This window comes from Colias eurytheme, chromosome 1 (genome assembly GCF_061535395.1).
Source record: "Colias eurytheme isolate Ceu_HAF_F1 chromosome 1, ilColEury1 Martin Lab GWU primary, whole genome shotgun sequence".
In the NCBI taxonomy this organism is placed as follows: Eukaryota; Metazoa; Arthropoda; class Insecta; order Lepidoptera; family Pieridae; genus Colias; species Colias eurytheme.
Window position 1 is genome coordinate 1,358,966 of NC_142980.1, and position 22,810 is coordinate 1,381,775.

General features: G+C 32.5%; 1 protein-coding gene across 1 annotated transcript in view; it reads right to left on the reverse strand.

Annotated features, from left to right (window-relative positions):
- Nucleotides 1–22,810, reverse strand: part of Dhc16F (Dynein heavy chain at 16F) — a 102,659-nt gene that overhangs the window by 33,526 nt on the left and 46,323 nt on the right. Inside the window, exons 44-48 of the mRNA XM_090106837.1 lie at nt 17,810–17,971; nt 11,528–11,614; nt 5,988–6,077; nt 5,553–5,749; nt 1,489–1,651 (exon numbers count right to left, since the gene is read on the reverse strand). Coding sequence (XP_089962963.1) covers nt 1,489–1,651; nt 5,553–5,749; nt 5,988–6,077; nt 11,528–11,614; nt 17,810–17,971 — 699 coding nt within the window. The remainder of the gene's footprint in view (nt 1–1,488; nt 1,652–5,552; nt 5,750–5,987; nt 6,078–11,527; nt 11,615–17,809; nt 17,972–22,810) is intronic.

A 22,810-nucleotide genomic window follows, 5' to 3' on the forward strand; every position in this document is an offset into this window, starting at 1 on the left:
TCGTACTTCAAGGAATATAATAAAAAAAGAATTATCAAAATCGGTTCAGCCGTTCTCGAGTTATGCGCTTACCAACACATTTTGCGATTCATTTTTATATATAAGAAAGAAGATGAACACTCTGGAGAAAAGGTGAGATTAATGTTCAACTTCATTGAAAAATAATCGTGAAAAGATTGTGCAAATAATAATTGCTAGTAGGTAATAAAATTTTACGAAATAGTTTCTATTCTAAAAACTTTAAAGGAAAGAACAATGAAAACTAAGTTCGCTATAGCACTGAATAAAGTTTTTACTTTTTAGCTACATTGTTATGCTCTCAGTATTCAGTGAATTGATAATATTTTTCTTATCTTCATAATTGTTATATTTAAAGAAGCAACAGCGCACATCATTATCATTTGTAAGTTTTCAATTAAATTGAATGGAGTGATTGCCTTTACAATTCCATAATATTGCATTTATTATTTGATTTGACTGACCGATTGCCGTGGTTGGTAGTGGCCCTGCCTTCCAAGGCAGAGGTCGTGGGTTCGATTCCCACCCAGGGCAAATATTTGTGTGATGAACATAGATGTTTGCTCCGTGTCGGGGTGTTAATTATCTATATAACTATTTATTTAAAATTATATATATGTATATTTATCAGCCATCTGGTTTCCATAACACAAGCGAAAGCTTAGTATGGGATCAGATCGTGCCGTGTGTGAAAATTGTCCTGAAATATTATATTATATTATATTTCTTATTTGTTCCGATATAATGAGGTATTGAATACAAAAAACTTGGCGGCAGTTTGTTATGATAATGTTAACGATGGAAAATTTCATGTCTAGTTCCTCCAGTTAGCATTAATTCAATTGGAAAAATAACATGATGAAAATATTTTTCCAATAAAGTTTTCTCAGTTGTTAAAGTAATATTATGAGGGAAAATAACATGATAATGATCACCTTCGGATTTATGTTAGAAGAAAAATAGTACGTTTTTATAATAGAAATAGTCCTAATTGGTTTAATTTGTCCTTAATAAATATCTATTATAGTTCCGATATACTTCATTGTGGTACTGATAAATATTTTTTATAGGAAGAAAATAAAATAAGTTACTATTAGAAAACTGATCGTGGGGGTGAAATAAAATCTTTTTCTATTGCTCTTAAAGGAAGGGATTTTTACATCAATGTATATTTAGGTATTTAATATAGTAAGCAGTATAAGATTTAAATATCGAGATCGTAATTACTTTTTGTAATTTTTTTTAATAAAGTGGGTAATGCTCGCTCTTTTTATACATAATATATACTTTCTACATAAATAATAATCATACACTATTTCAAGAGAAACCTCTTTTTTACATACCTTTAAAAAATACTTATTACTTTCACACACCGACCTTTGACCGATAACCACACACTCACTCACACATTCGAGACATAGCAATTGCTATATACACTAGGTATGGTCATAAAAATCATAATATCAGTACCTTTGACACCTTTACCACTGTGTCTGGGTTGAAATCCTTGTGCGTGAGGTAGACCTTGATCTTCTTCAGCAGCGTGTCGGGGATGTGGTCCTTGTCATACTCCTCCAGGTTTCTGATGAAGTTGACATCTGCCAGAAGCTTCTTTGTGGAGTCCCAGTCTGGCCTATAGTAATGTTTTTGTTATTTTTGTTCTTGATACAAGTTTTAGTATTATTTAAAAATATATTTATTTTTTAACAAATGTGAAAAGGCACTTTTTAGGTAAATATAAGACGTCTGTCTGTAGAACGTTGTGTCTTTGGATCGGTAATTTTGTGAAATGTTTACTTATTCATAATATTACCAATATATTTATTTCTAAATAAATACAACATAAACGGACTCCAGATCGAACAGAATTCCATCGCATCAGAAATGTCCAACTTTTGTTACTAAAAATCTATCTCAGTAAAAATATTAAGTTCTACAACAATTATTATTTCAATCAACTGTCGGAGCTTAATTTAATTTACTTCTACTTTTTTTATTGTTCATAATAGCTATAGAGAGCTATAGAGCGTGCGGTTCGAACAAATTTTATAATAATATTAAGTTTTCACTATTCGAAGAAATTTTAAATTTTTCAAAAAGATTTCTGCACTTTTCCGGGCTCGACTGTAACCTAGGCAACGCTTGCAGTCTATTCAAGATAAATTCAATCACGTCTATGTGTTGGTTCCTTAGAAGAATATTAAAAGGAAAAATATGGCATTTATTTTATGAAAGTGGAAATATAAATATATTAAGAACCTTCTTGTACCGTAGCTCAAGTTTACAGTAATAAGAAGAAACTTTTACCGCACACCCATACAAAAGTTTCTCCTTTGAAGGATCTCAGCAAGGATCTAGAATTACATCCTTTAGGACAAAAACATAGATATAATTATTCCAGCACATTTCAAAGATCGCCATCTAGTTCCAAACTGTACAAAACTGGTATTAACGGATTAGAATAAGACTGGTAAATAGATATTTTTTTGGTATGTATACATGGTATAAAACAACGTCGCTTTTTCTGTCCCTATGTATGCTTAAATCTTTAAAACTACGCAACAGATTTTTATGCAGTTTTTTTAATAGACAAGAGTGATTAAAAAGGAAGGTTTTAGTATATAATCTATTAGGTTTTAGACAAAGCGGGTGAAGCCGCGGGCTGAAAGATAGTAATACATATAGGAGAGCTGTAGGTTCGTGGTCGAAAATGATGTTTGTAGTAATTGGTAATTGGTATAATTGTAAAAAATGATATTTATGTAGTACATTGACATTCTATTGTTAATTTTTGCATACCAATCAATTGGCGATTTGTGCTGAACAATGAATTATGTAACATCTTTAAATCTGCCACATTTCTTGCAAAATAAATCATTTCATTTTATTTCGTCACCGCAAATCGCACCGTCTGATGCAAGTGTACCTATAACTATTCTGAAAACTGTATGTAATCTAGAATTCGTACTAAGCTTTGTACGTGATAAATATGAAATCCTGTAGATTCCAGGTCGTGTTTCAACATTGCATACTGTTCCTTTTTTTTGTACAACGTTACACTAGCCGTTAGAAAACCGTGGGTAAATATAGCGCAATATTACTGCGAAAATTGTTGATGCGAAAGCCGCGTAACGTGCAAATATCTAGTTTACATTTTCTGAAATGAGTGCATTTCATAAAACAGTACAAAATAACATTTCTTCGAGCGGAATATTGCGTGCTTTAGTTTATTAAGGTCTGTAAATAGAGATCAAGGGAGCTTTTAGTAAATACGAGATTCCGCGCGACAGGATCAAGCTGGGAAAAATTGCATTTGCACTTCAAACTATTAAGAAATAGTATCTGCAACAAAGGGCGACGCTTGCTTTGTGTAAGCGATTTTATTAATTTCCTGCCGTCCTGTACCTCGATATTAAGTGACTTTAAACTACAATCTCCTTCGCTGCCAATAGCAAAAGCTATATTGCAGCATTTGATTAAAATGTGAAACAAAAATTATTTTTTAACAAAATTTTAAGTTAGTTGTTCGAACAAGACAAAATTTAAATGGACCAACCGGAAATCACTATCTTTCAAATAAAAACGAATCATCTAAATCGGTTCATCTAGTCAAAAGTTCTGAGATAACAAACCCAAAAAAAAAATCGAAATGAAAACTGTTGCTTTCTTTTGAAGTCAATGGAAAACTTGTTGAAAGATAGAAAATAATAACAACAAAATAACAAGTTTGATACGTTACGATCGTTGCTATGGCAACAGAAATATATTCTACGGCAGTATAAAGTTCGCCTAGCAACAGAAAATTATTTATTCCACGCCGCGTACAAAGTTCGCCGAGTACACTTAAATGCACATCGAGATGTAAACGGAAAATAGTTTCAATTATAACTTTGTTTCAATAAGTATTCGCTGAAGTAACAAGTGGGTCGTTATTATTTGCTTTTTAAATAACAATCGAATGACTTTATAAGCTTCTTCAATGAAACGAATAGATGTTGTTACAACTATTGTGCTGTGTATTGTATTTATTGCAAACTAGGCTATTGTTACGGTTTCGTCTGAGTTAAAATTAAATTAACAGTAGACTTTGTGCCTTTGTTCAATTAAGGCCCTTCGCTCATGGAGCTACTCAAAAAGAACTAGTCACAAACTCAAATTACTAACGAGTTGCCTGAGCGTCACAGCCCATACATGTTCTATGGAGATTCGCACACGACGCGACTAGTTACTAACTGGTGAGTAACGCGTTAGCAACCAATCACGCGCGACGCGTCGTGTCGGTCTCCACGCTACTGGTTTCCCGAGTTTCATTGTTTTTTATGATAAAAATGAACGAGCAAACATTGACAAGTGACTGAAACCTTATAACTTGAGTAGCGTTGTATGCGAGATACAATTTGTAACTGGTTTGTAATCGTAATTACTGATTAGTTCAGTCATTTTTGAGTAGCTCCACGAGCGAAGGGCCTAAAGGTTAAAGGTTAAATTTGCATAATAGCTTGCGTAGTTTATGTTTAAAAGTATGATAACTAGATTTCCGCCCGCGGCTTCGCCTGCGTTTTCAAAGAAAAACCCGCATAGTTCCAGTTTCTGTAGAATTTTCGGGATAAAAAGTAGGCTATATCTTATTCGGGGTCTTCAGCTAGCTACATACAAAATTACATTGTGATCGGGTTCAGTAGTTTGCGTGAAAGTAACAAACATTAATCCATCCTCACACACTTTCGCATTTATAATAATAGTACTAGCGGTCCGCCCCGGCTTCGCCCGTGGCACCTACATGTTTAAACTAACCTATCTCTCAAGTTGGATCGAACTGCACCTGTTGTGCGAATTTTATTATAAGTTGTTAAGTGGTTTAGGAGTCCATTGAGGACAAACATTGTGACACGAGATTTATATATATTAAGATGATTACTGTCCCTTATAATTATCCATTATTTGAGTAAATATAAGGTCATCTAAAACAACATTATTCAACAGAAACATTTTAATGAAAATAACGTTGCGTACAATCTTTCTCAGTAACGTTTTCACTATGCTCCGAGAGAATAATAAAACAAACATGGACGATGCATATTAAATTCAGATTCTGTGAATTAAAATGTAATATGCTTTTACAATGATCAGTTTCCACTAGCAATAACATCAGTTCAGAGAAATATCTGTAATCCCCTGCAGTTTCGTATTAAAATAATTGCTTGAAAATTAATATACGGTATTGAGTAATTCGCGATAAACTAAATTCCATTTCAATTTTGAGGAAAGCTCTTTGTTACAAAGTTTTAAAGAAAATTGCTTTGATTTAATACCTTTAATTGACACTTAAAAATAAACTTATTACACTAATGATTTTAGAAATAAAGATCACGTTCGAAATGTGGCTAATTGACACATTTTTCTTCAGTGCCTCTTTTTCGCTCACAATAGTTGAATCGTGCTATCTCACTTTGACGTCTAATAGTGTGTGCGTTAGTGTGCCGTTTTTGCACAACAATACAATATAATTAGACTACACACACAAATTTACTAACTTGGCGCCCAGCAAGATGCACACAGGCTCCATGACGAACCGAACCAAAGCTGGTGGCTTCTGGAATGCCTTCAGCTCATTTATATCTGCCTTGTTGAGAGCCTTGAGCGCGTTCTGAGCAGCTTCCATAGCCGGCATGGCTAGCGCGAGGTCCGCCTTGGCTTCGTCAGCTATCTGCTTCACTTCTTCAGCCTTTACCTATATTTATAGATATATAGATGTTAGTAGTCCATGTTATGATTTTAAGCATTTATAAAATGTAAAGGACAATGACTGTGTTGCGTTTGATATAACTGGGTTTGAAAAATTTATAATTATAGTTTTGTTATCCAATGTTCCGTTTTCACAACTCATCAGAAGAAATTTTGTTGCAAATTAAGTAATATAAAAGTACACTGAACTAAAGCACTTATTTGAATACTAAGAAAATACAAACTTTAGCCTCAGCTTCATCCTTCATGACAGCCTGCTTCACCTCGTCGGCTGCTTTTTGTTCCACTTTCAGGCGAGCCACTAGCGCCATGCCCTGGCATCAAATTTAGACAAATTTACTCTATTGTGTTTGGATTTTGTTTATATTTGCTTTTAAATGAAATTATTTATCATTTAAAGACGAGATAAGTATTTCTAGAGCCTAAATTCTAAGCTTTAAGAATTCGATTTCCGTCATCACTTTTATAAGGGTCAAATTAAATGTGCGAAACGGTTCAACAAAACAGGATATCAACTTAAATATTATACCTATGTTTGTAATTTTATAATAGAATCCTGTAAAATAAATTTTGATTGTATCTCAATAGATTAATATCTAACATCAAATTCACAAGCCTTTATAATTTCAAAACAACACCGTATCGATCTCAATTAATTGAAACCGCAAAAGCAAAAGGAAAACCGCAATAATCCGGGCAGATACGAGAAATGCATTAAGCTCATTGTAAAATAAGACTACAAAAGCTTTTAATTTGAAACTCAATACATTACGAGATTATCTATCATATTTAATTTTTTATGGCATTTCTTTGTTCGCTGTACTAATATACGATATACGATATAATCCATACGAGTATAATGAATCCTATTGTACTTTTTGTGAGAGAATGCACATTTTAGGTTTTGTTTCCTATATTTTTCAATAGATGGCGCTACTTATTGTAAGTATCGAATACAATTTTCAGTTTCGTACGACGAAACAGAAAGTTGACACTTGTTGAGCAATATTTTGTAAGCAGAGAGCACGTGTAAATTTGCCGCACGTTAAGGGAAACATTTTCGTAAGCTTTCGTAACGTTGTTCAAGGGCGGTGTGAAATTTATTGTTGTTTTCATCAATTGGGAAATGAGGGTTGTACAATGTACAGTGTACACATACTTAGTATATTATTATATTACTAGCTGCTCCGCGCGGTTTTCCCCCGTGGCTCCACGCGTGTTGGTCGTAGCGTGATGATATATAGCCTATAGCCTAAATACATTAGGTGGTAACTATATAATGATAGGTATATATCAATCAAACATTACTTATTAATTTATTATATTTATATTATAGTAGCAACTGTTTATTTATCGAAAATAAATCAATATATTTTTCATTATTCATAATATTATTACTGCTGCAAGAGGTATACTAAAACAATGTTATAAAACCGCTATGAAACTGCATTATAATATAAACTTATGTTTATAATATCTACTAACCCACACTAGGCCGACAATGCTGATTATGGTATAAACTATAAAGCTTCCTAGAGCTTATGTGCGCCGTGCGGTGCGTAAGTAAATTTTATATTGCGTATATAAATAGAGTTATTAACCATTATTTCTTTACACTTGAATGAGTTAATAAACTGTCCAAATCAAAAAATAAATTATAGATTTAAAAGCCTACAAATATTCTGTAAGTTGACAGTACGTACGTATGCCTAATAAAAAATAGGAGATAGATATGAATTTATAGGAGATAGTTTTCAAAGCGTAGAGATGAAACAATCAGAGCCAAACAATGCAATTTAAATATCGCAACGCATAAATATTCATCCATATCAAACAGTGCAATTATTAAGCCTTTCACATTCATTAGTTCGGCTTCCGAACTATTGCTATCTACTTAGCAGTCAGCGGCAAAGGTCTGTAATCGAATAGTCTCATTAAACAACATTCATAGTTCTGGTTTACTATTTGTCTTATAGCAGTATTATATCCAGTGTAGGATAGTGATGGCGCTATACATCCTGTATAGCGCTGTCTTTTTTCCACACTGGAAATAGTACTGCTTTTAGACTGATGGTATGGGGACTGATGTTCTAGTGCAATGATTGCGTAGGATTCACGAAAACAATACCCATCATTTAATCTTCGTGTGTGGAATCTGCGTGAACAAATAAGCCTCTATTTGTAACGCAAGCACGTTCGAAAACATTTAATATTTCATTTTTCATATTAAACAAATAATATTTCTTGTATATATATTCATTTACTGTATTTCAATATTCTAGACTAGAAAATAGAATTAAACAGAAACTAATCAGTGCGAACATAAAGTAACATTTTGTCATATTCATATCAAATTTGATTACACATTTCGCTGAATAAAATTCAATTCACTATTCTCGTGAATAAAAATGTAACTAGATATTCGTGTCCAATTTTCTACGACAAACGTAGCCAGTGGCTACGGGAGGTGGAGCGTAGCGTCCGTAGCGTCCGTAGCGACACAACAAAGATTTGAAAAGAAATTATATTTCATTCAATATGTTTCTATATTTATTCTTGTGCTTATGAAAATGAAGCTACAGAATCTTATTTTCGTGTGAACTAGCCACTCTGAATTTTGAATTTTCAAACATTTGCATTGTTGCTTCTTTCCTGACAAGAAAGATTATTATATTGCTAATGAAGCTACAAAAATATATTATATTTTCAAATGAATTGGACTTTGATTGAATGTTTAAATGATAATAAGGAAGAAGGTTGGCTTGTAGCTTTCCGTCAATTTATAAAATTCAATATAGTCCTGTCCTTTCACTGAAGCTACAAAAATGTATCATATTTTCACATAAGATAGCCAATTGGGTTTTGATTGAGTTTGGAAATGATATAAAATCGCTTTGAAGCTTTTTCCCATCAAGTAATAAAATTAAATATTATTAACTGTCCGTGAATTGCCCCTGAAGCTATAAAAATGCAAGGTTATGATTTAATTTCGAAATTATTGGCATCCATGTTGATATGAAATGGTAGTATGTTTTTTACGGTAAGTTTCAACAGAGTGTGGGCTTAACATGATTGAAACCGAGATAACAATATTATCAAGAATAGCATACAAGCTGAAAATAGTGTAACTCAATAAATTTTCACTTCTACGCAATATTAGTATTCTATACATTGTCAAAAACAGGGGTATCAAACATTTATTAAATGAACGAAATATATTATTGGCTTTAAATAATTTTTAAATTTGAAATTTCAAGTAAAATTTGTGTTCAATTTCATATTTTATTACGCCTTTTTGTGCGTAAATGTATGAAGTGTTTGTGTTGTTTGTATTGGTGCAAATAAAGTGTTATCATTCATGCATACAAATTATATTCTTTAAAGATCACAAAAAAGTCGAATACTTATGTAGAATTGATTCAAATTGCGTTATCATATATAACCTATTATCCTATATACATATACTCATACCATATATACACGTTAAGGCAGAAACTGTACAACTAAACTTTGCAAATGAATTCATACAATATGTTATCTTGCATACACAAAATCGACTCATACACGCTCAATATACCTAGATATCTTCTCAAAATCGAATATCTACTCACACACGCACAACTCAGATACTCATATTCAATTGTGTTCTAGTGTGCATCGTTTTCAATAAGCGGGCCCCGAAACAGGTCGGGTGGCTGCATCCGCCGGCCATATTGAATACAATTCTATTGCACATTCATATCCGGTCTAATATAGGTGAAGTCCCGTGTCCCCTATATATCGGGCAGATGCTTTATTCATACATCTATTTCACACATGGATTTTCTTAGGGACATTAAGTAGGTGATCAGCCTTCTGTGCCTGCCAGAGCGAGACTTTTTTTTCTTCGCGTCCTCCAGGAATCGAACCAAGGTTGGTTCTACGCGACGCGTTAACCACTGTACCAAGGAGGCGGTCCAATATGCGCGTCGATTATCATGGGAAATTAATTTAAATGCTTTGTAATACGCTCCAGGAAGCCGGGTGTCAAATGATAGAGTATTGAAACTTATATAAATAGGGTTAAAGTGTAATTTACGTAAACAAAGCCGAGTGTTTGTGTTATGTCACGTGATTACAAATAAACAAATTGCTAGGCGTCTTTCTATTAATTTGTTCTAACTGATTTTTTAACTATAAATAAATAATTAGATTTATATGAAATGCGGTCATATAAGAACCGCAACAATAAGAAGCCGACCTATGCTACGAATGTAAACAATAATAACTGCTTTTATTTCTGACTGTACATGTATAAGTTATAAGAAATTGCTGAGACGATGTATGTAAATAATAATAAAATATTTATGTAATCCTCACAACATTGGAAAAAAAAAATATCAATTACGAATGAGAATAGCATTTTGAGATACAGTTAGTGCCGAACGAACCAACGAACGAAACGAAGAGAAGTCTGAATGTCCGTATAACTTCCGAACAACGGCATAAAATTGGATGTTTATTATTTTTGTGTCAGGAAAACTTGCATATTATTTATTGCTTAATAAAAGATTATGGTAATTGAGCCAAGCGGTTTGTAAATATGAAGAAAAATAAGAAAAATATGAATTTTCAAGAATTAAGAAACATAAAACTTAGTTGGAAAAGTACACGAGCTACGTAGCGGTTGCGTAGCAATGTACACGTGTAGCCGCGTAGCAGAAAGGTTAATTTTATTTTACACGCGTAGCTTGAAGCTTCGTAGCCGTGTAGCTGCGTAGCATGTTAACAGTTTCTTTTGTATCCAGCGCTTTCGTTGTGACTATTAGTAAATTCATCCTATCTATAATTATCCTCCATTAAAAAATGAGTTTCACTAATAAAATTATAATTGTTTTCATAAATAAAAAAGTTTTGTACTTGAGTTTGAGCATAAAAATTAAATAAGAAATCTTGAACATTCTTTTAGTAATATCAAAATATATGTATATCCCGTTAGTTATTTTTCAAGTCAAGAATAAAATTATGGACTAATTTTACACGCGATAAATAGTCTTCCTTCATTTAGAAAGTCATTTGGTCCGTGAAACAACGTGTACGTGAAATACAACTTCTACTACATACATTTTCGTTTCATCACCAACATATACACTAAAATAATAATTGCTAAAAATGTGTTTTAAAAATCCATTCGATGGTCGCAATGATTATATTTCTTGCTTTCGCTACCCATTATCCCTTGACCGGTAGAGTCAGCAATATAAGGCATATTTTTTTAAATATTTTAATTATTACGTAATTTGTAACCTAGTTTAGTGGCCCAACTTGTAGGGCAGTTCGTGACCTCATATACATCATACGCAGTTTGTAAGGTCGGGTATATAATCCCGGCTCTTCTGGCCAATTAATATAATAACTTGTCTTTGTTTGTTTGCGTGTTATGTAATGTAAAACATTATGCACCTAAATTATAAAGGCTTATATGATGTGTTGTTTAATCGAAAAAAAACATTGTAATTAATCAATAGGACGGTGTTTTTTCCTAACTTAAAATCAATATAGAATTTGAAGATACTTGTGAGAAACCTTACATACTTTTTAGTTAAACATAAAGACGATACTGTGGAAAAAAGAAAAAAAAAATATTCGTATTAATTCATAACAATTTTTTTATTCTTCTGTGTTATGTTCTTAGTCTAAAAATTGTTGTGTTGTGCTGATGTACGTTCTCGCCTCTAGCTAAACGTTTATCTATATTTCTAATACCGTAACTTGTTGAACGAACCTCTTCAGCTTTCTTGGCGAGAATCGGCTCCATGTCTCGCACCTGTTGCTCCATCACGCCCACCACTTCGTACGTCTCGTATAATTTCTGTGGAGTTTATAAAATGCATTAACATAAAAGAACAGATTAAAAAATATATAAAAAATGTGTAGTTTATTACTGGCTGAAAAAAAAAACGTAAAAGTTCTATATTTTATATCCACCAAAACTTCGACACAATTATTATAGTAGAGCCATTTTAATAGGCACAGAACAGTAAAAACATATAGAAGTGCGATAATGTCATAATTAGTATGAAAACCAGTGTCGCCAAACCCACACATTTAAACCGATAGTTATACAGTACACTACAAGTAAACTATGCCTTTGATTGGACAGCTTAATTTGAGTAAAAACTGACTTAGGTTATAAATTCAGCATTTCAATATGTACCCTAACGCACGAAGTTACGGTTTAATTTTGTATAACCTCCCTAGGTATATTAGTTGTTTTGTTTCTCATTGCACAGAAATTCCAAATTCGAAAACATTCAGCTACTCCACAACAGAGGGCGTTAGTTTTCGATAGATATAAATTTGAAACGCAACACATAGAGATAAGGTTGAAATTTGTGTCACTCAACATTAATGACATTAACTTGATATTTATCTGATGCTATGCTCTGAGGGATGTCAGCCTTGTTATCGATAATATTCACAAATAAATATTTTTTGTGTATTTTTTTTTCGTTCTTTTATATGAGTATAGTATAATGTGTCACATTTTGGAGTATGTTTATTGTATATGTTTATAGACTAAGTACGTCTTTTTATATTATTATTATTAAATAAAAAACGGAATATAATAGTATTTAATCTATATTTACAAAATACAAACAGAAAATATGCATTATTTTAAATCTTGGAACTGCCGTAGGTTTGCTGTATCGGTGGCCTTTGTTAGACCGCTTAGTGCTGTTCGGCATCCAGTTATTTATTTATTTATTTATTTATTTATATACTCTTTATTGCACACACAAAGTTTGACAAAATCAGGATATTATACTAAGCAATTGGCGGCTTTATTGCTTAACAGCAATTTCTTCCAAACAACCAAAAGTTAACTCGTCACGTTGCATTTATCCATTTCTCTTTTAAATTAGCCTCTTTGGGAAATCTATAAATAAATTGGACAAATGAAAGCTAAGGAAAAATAAAATAAAATTTAATATTTATAATGTTTGTCTTTTCTAAAGTATCGATACTGTCGATATGCGCCACAAGCATCACTAAAGCGACATTCGTTTGTTTATTGCAATAATATTCCAGAAAGTCTTGTTTGCTGTTCAATCTATAATAGTACTAATTTCTTACGGATTAAGGTTCATTTTGACTAGATATTTGTATACAATTTTGACAAATTACGACAAGCGAAGTTATAACATAAAATATAATTAAAATAAATAAAAATAAGACTTACCGATGGTATGAAATGCCTCCATTGCTGATATTATTTCGTCTGCTATCATTTTTGCACTCTAATACCGAACAACACGTCCTAATTAATGAATAAATATGGAAAAAAGGTTTGACAGCTGACAACCGACTCGAATATTTTTCTGCGCACAACTGAGAGCAAGTTAGGTGATCTTACCTTACCAGTGACACGTGGGCCACGCCCACATCACACTTCTATCTACTTTACTGTTCTGTGTTAATAGGCAACATTTGACAGTTCAACAAAATTCAACAACGTAACCTAGTAACGACGGATAGAATAACATGATATTTCGTTTTGTTAGAACTGCACATTTGCTTAACTTTTTTCAATTACGATTACATATTTATAATAATAATGACCAATACAAGTAATTTTAAGATTTGATTTTACTGATAAACCATTCTCAACATAATAAACAATTTCTGATTTAAAGAACTGACGTCGCTACAATTTTGTGTCAATAAACCTTTTTTCTTTTTAAATACCAGAGACGTTACTCTAAAAATCGAAATCTGACATCTAGAACCGAATGCATTGATTACTTGTGAATAAAAATCACCATAACTTAATAAATGCGTTGTGTTTTTTTAATAATGTATTATACTTGTCTTATTTTGTTCCCTAAATTTACGAAAGAAAGTATATTACTGGGACAGGGATTCGCCTGATGAATTTTAAAATTGGCATGTGTTTCAAGTTCGATTGACAAATGTTTCAAGTCCGTATCGATTAATTTACTTTAATCGATGTTTTTAAGCAGGTTACCTCTCTTCGAAGATAAAATTGATAGACGTCAAATGTTGCCTATTAAATTGGCTTGACTATAATAACATTCAAGAGACAAGCGTTGTTTGAATTTGGCTATAAGAACAAAGACAAGCCTGTTTATTGTCGTCGATTATAAATAAAAAAAATATTAATATTGTCATAATCTATAGAGCGATACTATCGCTTATTTCCTTTCGTTTTCCTCAAGACTTTTTTTTCTGTTCTCATTTTTAAACTTATTATCCTAATCCAAGTTTCAACAAACCAAAATAATAAACGGATTTAAATCCATTTTTAGGATAATGGAGTAAGTAACACGATTTTGATTAAATATGTCATTATTGGTAACTAGCGGTCCGCCCCGGCTTCGCCCGTGGTACATATTTACGTTTTCTCTACATAAAAACCATCCTCGTACTTCAAGGAATATAATAAAAAAAGAATTATCGAAATCGGTTCAGCCGTTCTCGAGTTATGCGCTTACCAACACATTTTGCGATTCATTTTTATATTATTGGTAATAGATACAAGGTACATAATACATAAATCAATTTAACATGTATGGAAGTTGAAATAGCATCAATAAATATGCATACGTCCATTAGCTCACAGACTGTAATAGATACAGTCTGATTGTGACAAGGTAATTATACTGCTAGATTCCCGCGGCTTTGTTCGCGCGTCCTTCAAGCGACAGCCTTCATAGCATTACCATTTAGTTCAATTTATAGAATGAAACAAAATTTATAATTAGAAAAGTCTATGTTCTTCTAGAAGGATCAATGTTTGTGTGCACTAAATTCAAATGTATTTATTGTTTTGAATGTTTTTGCATTTGAAAATTTTAATAAATCTCCAAATTATTTCAAATTAATAAAGATTAAACAATGTTAGTTTTATTAATTAAATTCTTCACACAATAAAGTTTAGTCAATAATGAAATATTCTATAACTTGGTAATTTAATATCCTTTACAATAAGTCTGGCTTGCGCGTTGCTGCAAATGAGAAAGGAATTTCTTTTGCATAAGATTCTTGGAAAAATGTTTTATATGAAAGTTAATGCTTAGTCATGTTAACTTTAATTATTAAAACACAGGAAGATCGCTGTTTTTTAGAGATTTTGTGAATCTTTTTTTAATTAATAAATAAATAAACTATAAATAAATAAATTAAGTTCTTTGAATTTTTCGATAATAGGTACTGGATAAAACCGCATTTTAATCAACTTAATTTCATACATTAATTAAAATCAACCTGCGTTCCACACATTATTTGCTCAACTTCACTTCCAATACTGTGAAGTAAACATTAAATAATTATTCTCGAAATTCTGTTTTGAAAACAAACGTTTATTTTGACGAAAAAATTACATATAGTATAAAAATTACTTCCCCGGGGGCAGTGGGTATCTCTGGAAGATTTCCTTACTATAAAAAAAGGGTGGTTACCATGATGTCTTGTAGCAGTATCTTTTCCAGTGTGAGAAAATGACGGCGCTAGGCGACCAATATAGCGTTGTCAGTTTTCCAAACTGGAAATAATACTGCTACAAGACATCATGGTACGGGGACAGGAGTTGTTATTATGTGAAGATGCTGTCACATACAGTCTATTGTTACCGTTATGTAGGTCAGTGTGGACTTACAGCATGTTATTGACATGTTCATTTTATAAAAATAACATGATATTACAAAAGCTTTGTTTAGGGTATTTGATTACGTATGTTGGTGATAAATATGCTATGAATGGTGATAAAAATGTTAACGAAAGGATACAGAAAAAATTTGCGCCATTATGTCTATAATTTGAGAATGGCAAGACCAATGTTAGTCAGTCCTAGTCCTTTTTTGTTGTTGTTTGTTTTTTTTCATTCAGAAAATCAGAGCAAAAAATTGGCTATTTTATAACATTTATGAAAAAATTGAATGTTGACGGAAAAGAGGTCATAATATCTTTGTTTTACATAGGTAATTTTTATAAAATTATTTGTTTGATATTTATAAAATCATTTGTAATCTTCCGCTTGTAGTTTGCGGAAGTGAACAATTAATACTTGTTTCATAGTAACAATGAAAAGCGAAACCACATGTTGAGCTTGACTTTGACTGGCACATTCATATGTTCCAGATTGCAATAGTGAAATTTCCTTGCGGCTAATTATTCAAAGACTAGATTGGATGAAACTGATTCAAATCTCACAAGAGATAGATTTAACTTTTAATATTACATTATAGAGATGGTTTCACCGTTCGTTCGTTAACCTTTTACGAGCAAATGAAATATTTTTTTTTGAAACAATATTTAAAATGGAATTGTTATTGTATGTAACTGCAATATTGACGGAATAAGTGCGATTAAACTCGATCCAAGAATGTGCTATTAATTTTGAAATGTGTATTTTGGTATTTTGGTGTTTGCTATTGCTTTCTTAGAAAAATGTTAGGTTATACAAATAAAATGGACAATGCTTAAGTTATTTATGAGATAACTATATTTTCATATGAAATACATAAATTTTCATACATATATTTGAATGCGCAAAAATAAAATACATGTACTTCTAGTTATGTCAAACTATATTTTCATACTATGCCCGTTTAAATGTTCTTATTTAAAAGTTTAATATCGAAAAGTCAACAACACAGTACCTAGTGTAGTGCGGGCTTTCGTCGCCTGGGGCCTAATCTACTTTCATATTACAAGTATTTATTATTTAAAATATAATAACCACTTAGATTTTGATATACTTATTATTCTAAAAAAACATTTTTTTCCATTTTCAGCCCTTTTGTCGCCCCCTTTCATATACCGCCCGGATTCCCCGGCTCCAGCTACGCCACTGCTACAACATAATTCTTTTTTTTTATTCTAGACTAGCTTTCCGCCTGCGGCTTCGCCCGCATTTAAAAAAAAAACCCGCATAGTTCCCGTTCCCGTGGGATTTCCGGGATAAAACCTAGCCTATGTCACTCAGAAATGATGTAGCTTTCCAACAGTGAAAGAATTTTTCAAATCTGCCAAGTAGTTTCGGAGCCTATTCAATTCATACAAACAAACAAACAAACAAAAAATCAAACCTTTCCTCTTTATAATATTTGTATAGATAGGGAAGCGCTTGACCACAATCTCGCCTGATGGAAAGCTAAGATGCGGTCTAAGATGGTACGCGCTTCCCTAGTAGGTACCCGTTCACTCTAAGCTTGAAGACCCCCATATCGTACTCGTCGGGGATCATAATATTTCTTTCTGTTCTCTCTTAGTTTCAACCGCGCACAAAACGCTACGCTTGACGCTCAGTTTTCAACTATTTTCATCTCAAATTTCATCATTCCAACATAAAGTTAGAGCTTTTCATTGACTATGTACCTTCTATATTAATAAGGATTACAATAGGACTATGTATTTTCTATTTGCATATAAGCTATAATATGCTCAACATTTATTACAGGCATATTTTAATTAACATTTTTTTAATTTAAACAACATATAACTTCCAATAATTCTTGAATTTCTCTTAAAATGAAAACTCATTATAAAATAACGCTTGAAAAGTTATTTTCGTATTAATTAAAATTTCAATTTTATTATATTATATCGAAATATTGCATTAATAGTTCCCAGTATAGTAGATGGTCAAAGAAGGGAGGGACGCCTACTCATATTCTATAAATATCTATATATATGTATTAATTTTGTCATTTTTAAGGGTATTTACAAAATTTTAATAAAAACTTGTTTTTATGTTGTTTTTAATCGTAAAATATAAACAGGCTAAGGCTCGCAACTTCACCTGGTACACAGATAAAAGTAAAATATTTACACTATTATCTAGAATTGATATTGGAAGAGAGAGCAACAAACATCTATCCAAACATCCAAACATCCACATTCAAACGAATAACTTATAACGTAATTAGGTTGCTGAGCAACATCCATACATATATCTAATTATCCAAAAAATCCACACTCAAACGATTAACTTACAAAATTATTGAGTAACATCCCACCATCCACAAACTAAAAGTATACATACATGCAACCCGCAGGATATCCTGTCCCTTCCGCGTATAATGTCCTGCTGCTTCCGGTCCAAGAGGCCCAGGTATAGCTTCAGGAGGTCCAGGTAACTGCTCGGCGTGGTGTAGAAGTGGCGACGCATCTCCTCGTACAGCCGGTCGGTCATTATGTCCACGTCCTGTGTTTGTGTGATGGTTGATATCAAAATGAACGTGTGCCGAGTACACGTGTCAGAAGTGAAACTTTTTTGCCAGTTTAAAGACCGATGGAGTAAGGCGACTATTTTGGTAATCGTCGCCTTACTCCATGACATGACGGTATTGCATTGGTGTAAATTTTACTCTCAACGCTCCTAAAGAGAAAATTTTTGAAGTTTCACTTCAAAAATTTTTACTGTGTGGTGTAAAATGTTCTTCTGTTGTAGCGTGTTATTTGAAAATATAATTTAATCGTCTATTATTTAGGTGGTTCGATATTTGTAATTCTAATTATTTGGTTTTCAAATTGATTGAATAGTGTTGATTTAAAACTAATTAAGCCGTCATGCTATAGTCGAACATTAAGTTTTTTTCAAATTATATAGTTTATATGATAGCTGAGTACTACTAGCTTCACTAGTTTTTACGTTTATCTCATACGATTTATCGCTTTTCCAAATTTTATGTTAAACGAAAATTAATTATCCATCTAACATTTATAAGTAGGATTATAAAATAATGATATAACAATTAAATATTGTTACGCATTCGGTGTTCTGTTCGTGTGGTTTTGCGGTGACTCGAAAAGCATTTACCGCGCTGCATGATACGCTGCGAATGACCGCTCTCGTAATGATTTTAGAAATTCCATGATTTTCATGTTCATTAATACAAACAAATTATGATAATAATAGAACTTGAAACATAGGCTTCTGGTTAATTGTTCAACCACATGTTGAGCCCGTGTTTATTGTTGTTTCATGAGTAGGTTTTCATTTTAAATGTATATGTTTTTACTTCTTTCTTTTTTAATATGAAAATAGTATTATCATAAGTTTCTCAGATTCCTCTACATTTATGTATAAACAACTCCAACCTTTTACAATAGAGTAATACAATTTGACAAAGTGGTTCGTTATTAAGATTTTTGCGCTAGTTAAGATATAGGTATATTAAGAAGAGCTGGAACGTCAACACATTTACACATTGCACATGTTAGGCCGGGAGATACTGACACAAAATTTCGGGTCATTTGTAACAGGATGGCGGTCTAGAGGGGTCTTAGTACGCAATGACAAAAAGAAAAATGATGGTCAGAACGCTGGTACCGGCGGACTAGTCGCGTGGGCGTTAGTCACACTCGTCGGATAAATAGCGAAAGTCCAACGATTTGTAACACAAAAATTTTAGAATTTACCGATAGCCCTTAAAAAAGATGTAGGCGGTAGTGTCATGCCATACAGTTACGATGTGACTTACAGTCCGCCATACCGACGTGAATGCGTTGATTTAAAAAAAACAATTCAACCATTTGTACCGGGCTCACTTTTGCACAGGTAACCATCGTCGTGCAGCCATTTACTAAAATCGCCATGCCATACTTTTCGGACGATTCCAAATGGTCGCCATACCGCGGCAAATCTGCAAATTTTTGAATTTTTTTTTCTCGCCAAACGATTTGTACCACCCTACATTTTTTTTTCAACAACTCCCGAATAATTATAAATAGAAGTGTGATAATGCCATACCTGTGGGAGGTGGCGAATGTGTATAAGATTTTTTTCTTATTGTAAGATTTTATTCGTAGTTTGAACGATTTGTAGCAGTATGGCACTAATTTTTCCCTCTATTAAAAGTATGGCAAATATAATAATGGTCACGTTTCATCATATACTTTCCAAAAATGCCGTACTGGTACAAATCGCCAATTCTTTTCATTTTTTTTTACGTCTTGGCTTAAGTCTTACAATCATCCGCCCCATGTTTGCAATCTGCGATATTTTTTTCTAGGTAGAATTGTATACAAACAAACAGAATATAATGATCCCATACTGTAAAAAAATATTTTACGTATTGTACAGTCGTATTTTTAAAACGTGACGAATAAATTAATTTTCAAGTATGGCAGCACTTTTTCCCCCTACTAGAAGTATGGCAAATATAATAATGGTCACATTTTATCAAATACTCTCCAAAAATCCAAATGCAATACTGGTACAAATTGTTTGGCGAAAAAAAATTTTTTTTTGCAGATTTTCGGCGGTATGGGTGGCCATTTGGAATCGTCCGAAAAGTATGGCATGGCGATTTTCGTAAATGTCTGCACGATGATGATTACTTGTGCAAAAGTTAGCCTGGTACAAATGTTTGAATTGTTTTTTTTTTAATCAACGCATCGCGTCGGTATGGGGGGCTGTAAGTTACACCGGAAAAGTATGGCATGACACTACCGCCTACATCTTTTTTATGGGCTATCGGTGAATTCTAAAATTTTTGTGTTACAAATTGTTTGACTTTCGCTATTTATCCGACGAGTTCGACTAACACCCACGCGACTAGTCCGCCGGTACCAGCGTTCTGAGTTCTGACCATCATTTTTCTTTTAGTCATTGCGTAATAAGACCTCTGTAGAACCGCCATTCTGTTACAAATGACCCGAAATTTTGTGTCAGTATCTCCCGGCCTATGTATGTGTCATATTTTGCAATTGTTTATAAATACAGGGTGATGTAATTGGTGTAGTACGAATATCTAAAAATCTATGAAGAATTTTGTGATACAGTAAATGGAAGAATTATAGACTATTTTACAGTATTTAATAAAATCATTTAATTTTTTGTTCATTTTCATTAGAAATGTCAATTTTTCTCACCAAGGTGGAAATTTGGATGATAAGGATCTTGTTAGAAAAATATAAATTTTGACTAAAATCGTCATTTTTTTTTTTCAAAAATCAAATTACTAATTAATAATCAGAGTTATCACATTATTAAAAAAAATAAGCCAAACTATACACAATTTTTACCTACTTGATGCAATCCTCAAAGATCATGGACATAGTCAGGGGCGTGCACAGAGTTTTTGGACAGGGTAGGCAGAAATATTGCAATGATAATAAGTCATAAAAACTAATATTTCATATTGCAGTACTGATATTTGATTGGAGATAGATACCTATAGTATTTCCGCAAAATAATGGAAAACATATCACGAACATAGGTAACTTAGGTATGATATCCTAACTAGTATTCTATATTATGTAATTAATGATTAACTTTACCTTTGTGTATTACAAATTCCGGTATAGATCCATTTATAGATCGGCCTTTTTCCTATCACTCTCTGTTTGATAAAAGTTTATTCATAAAACAAAAATAATTTGGAAAATCCAAAAGTGCACGCCTCATAATTTTTTTTAATAAATATTTATTAATTATTATTTTTGTTTATTTAATAACAATTAAACCACATCGAATCAGACCCTGAAAAATGAAAGGGTTCTATTCCTGAGCATACTCAAGCGTAAGAGAAAAAAAAAGACTCGATTAGTAAAGTATTTCGGTCGCTATCGTGTTAACAAGAAAAAGGATCCGCACATACAGACACACGGACGTCCAAGACAGAACTTTTTTAAACTGTTTTTTAACTAGTTTAAATAACAAAAATGACATCAAAAATATCATGAACGTTAAAAATAGTGTTTTTTCTTAATATGTGTGTGTATGTATTATCTTACAAGTGCAATGTATGATACATAAAGACATTTTAAGTTTAAAAAATCAGATGTTTTGCGCGAAGTGACAGTAGTACCCACCTCAACGCTTCGCTTATGAGGCGTGCAATAAGAACTTTTCGTTAAATTAGGTACTTATGCCTTATTATCTTACAAAATACACTGATGATATACATAATCTATTTAATTACTCTCAAAACACTTCACTTGCAAATTGTCGTAGTAAACATTATTAATTTTCTCAAAAAACAAATTTAACCTCAAAGTAAACGTTTGTTATTTCCAAAACAAAACAAACGAATAATGGTACTATTTGCAGATGGTCTTTACCGCTACAAAATTGTATACATTATCACACTTCTTAAATTGGTCGCATATTCAACTTCAGTTTCGACTTTCGATGTAGTTCCGAATTCGGTTCGTACCTAATTCGTATATCTTCGTAAAAAGACACTGCCTACCTTGTGTGTTTGTGTGCGTGGTTTTATTACATCAGTGTGCTGTGTTTATAGGCACGCACACATATAAAATATGCGTAGACACGCAGAGCACACATATAAAAACTTAGACACGGATAGTTTGTGTCTTTTCCGTCCCGTGACGTACTGGGTCCTGCGGCGGCGCTAGTGCAGCGCATGAATAGTGACTTGAGCCGAGCCGGTGTTATAGAAATTAGATAATAATGCTACCAAAATACCGATAGATGGATCTAAAATATATTTGAAATATATTTTTATTTCATAACTACATTGCGCAATTAATAAAATTTAATGACGCTGTGAATTTCATTTATGCATATTAAATATTGATCAGAGTTTGGTAAATGGTAGGGTAGGCAGTGTCTTTATGTCTTTATGGAATGCACGCCACTGGACATAGTGTATTACGCCTTCCACCATACCATCCAGAACTCAACCCAATAGAGTTACTATGGGGCATAATTAAAGGGAAAGTAGCATCACAAAATGTGAACTTTAACTTGAAAACTGTGGAAGAATTATTTAGAAAGGAAGCAAATGCTATTAGTCTGGATATGTTTAGTGACGTTTGGAGAAAGACGCGAGAACATCAGGAAAAATATATTCAATTAGAACCAAAAGTAGATAATTACACCGACTCATTTATAATAACATTAAGAAATTCCGACAACGAAACATCGAGTTCTTCGAGCGATGAAAGTTACAGTGAAGTAGAAGATTACGATTATGATTAAATAGATTCTTCTTCTTCTCTATAGATACTGCTTTCTGAATTGGTGGTAATTGTTAAAACTGTTAAACTGTTATGACGATTCAAAAGTGCTTCT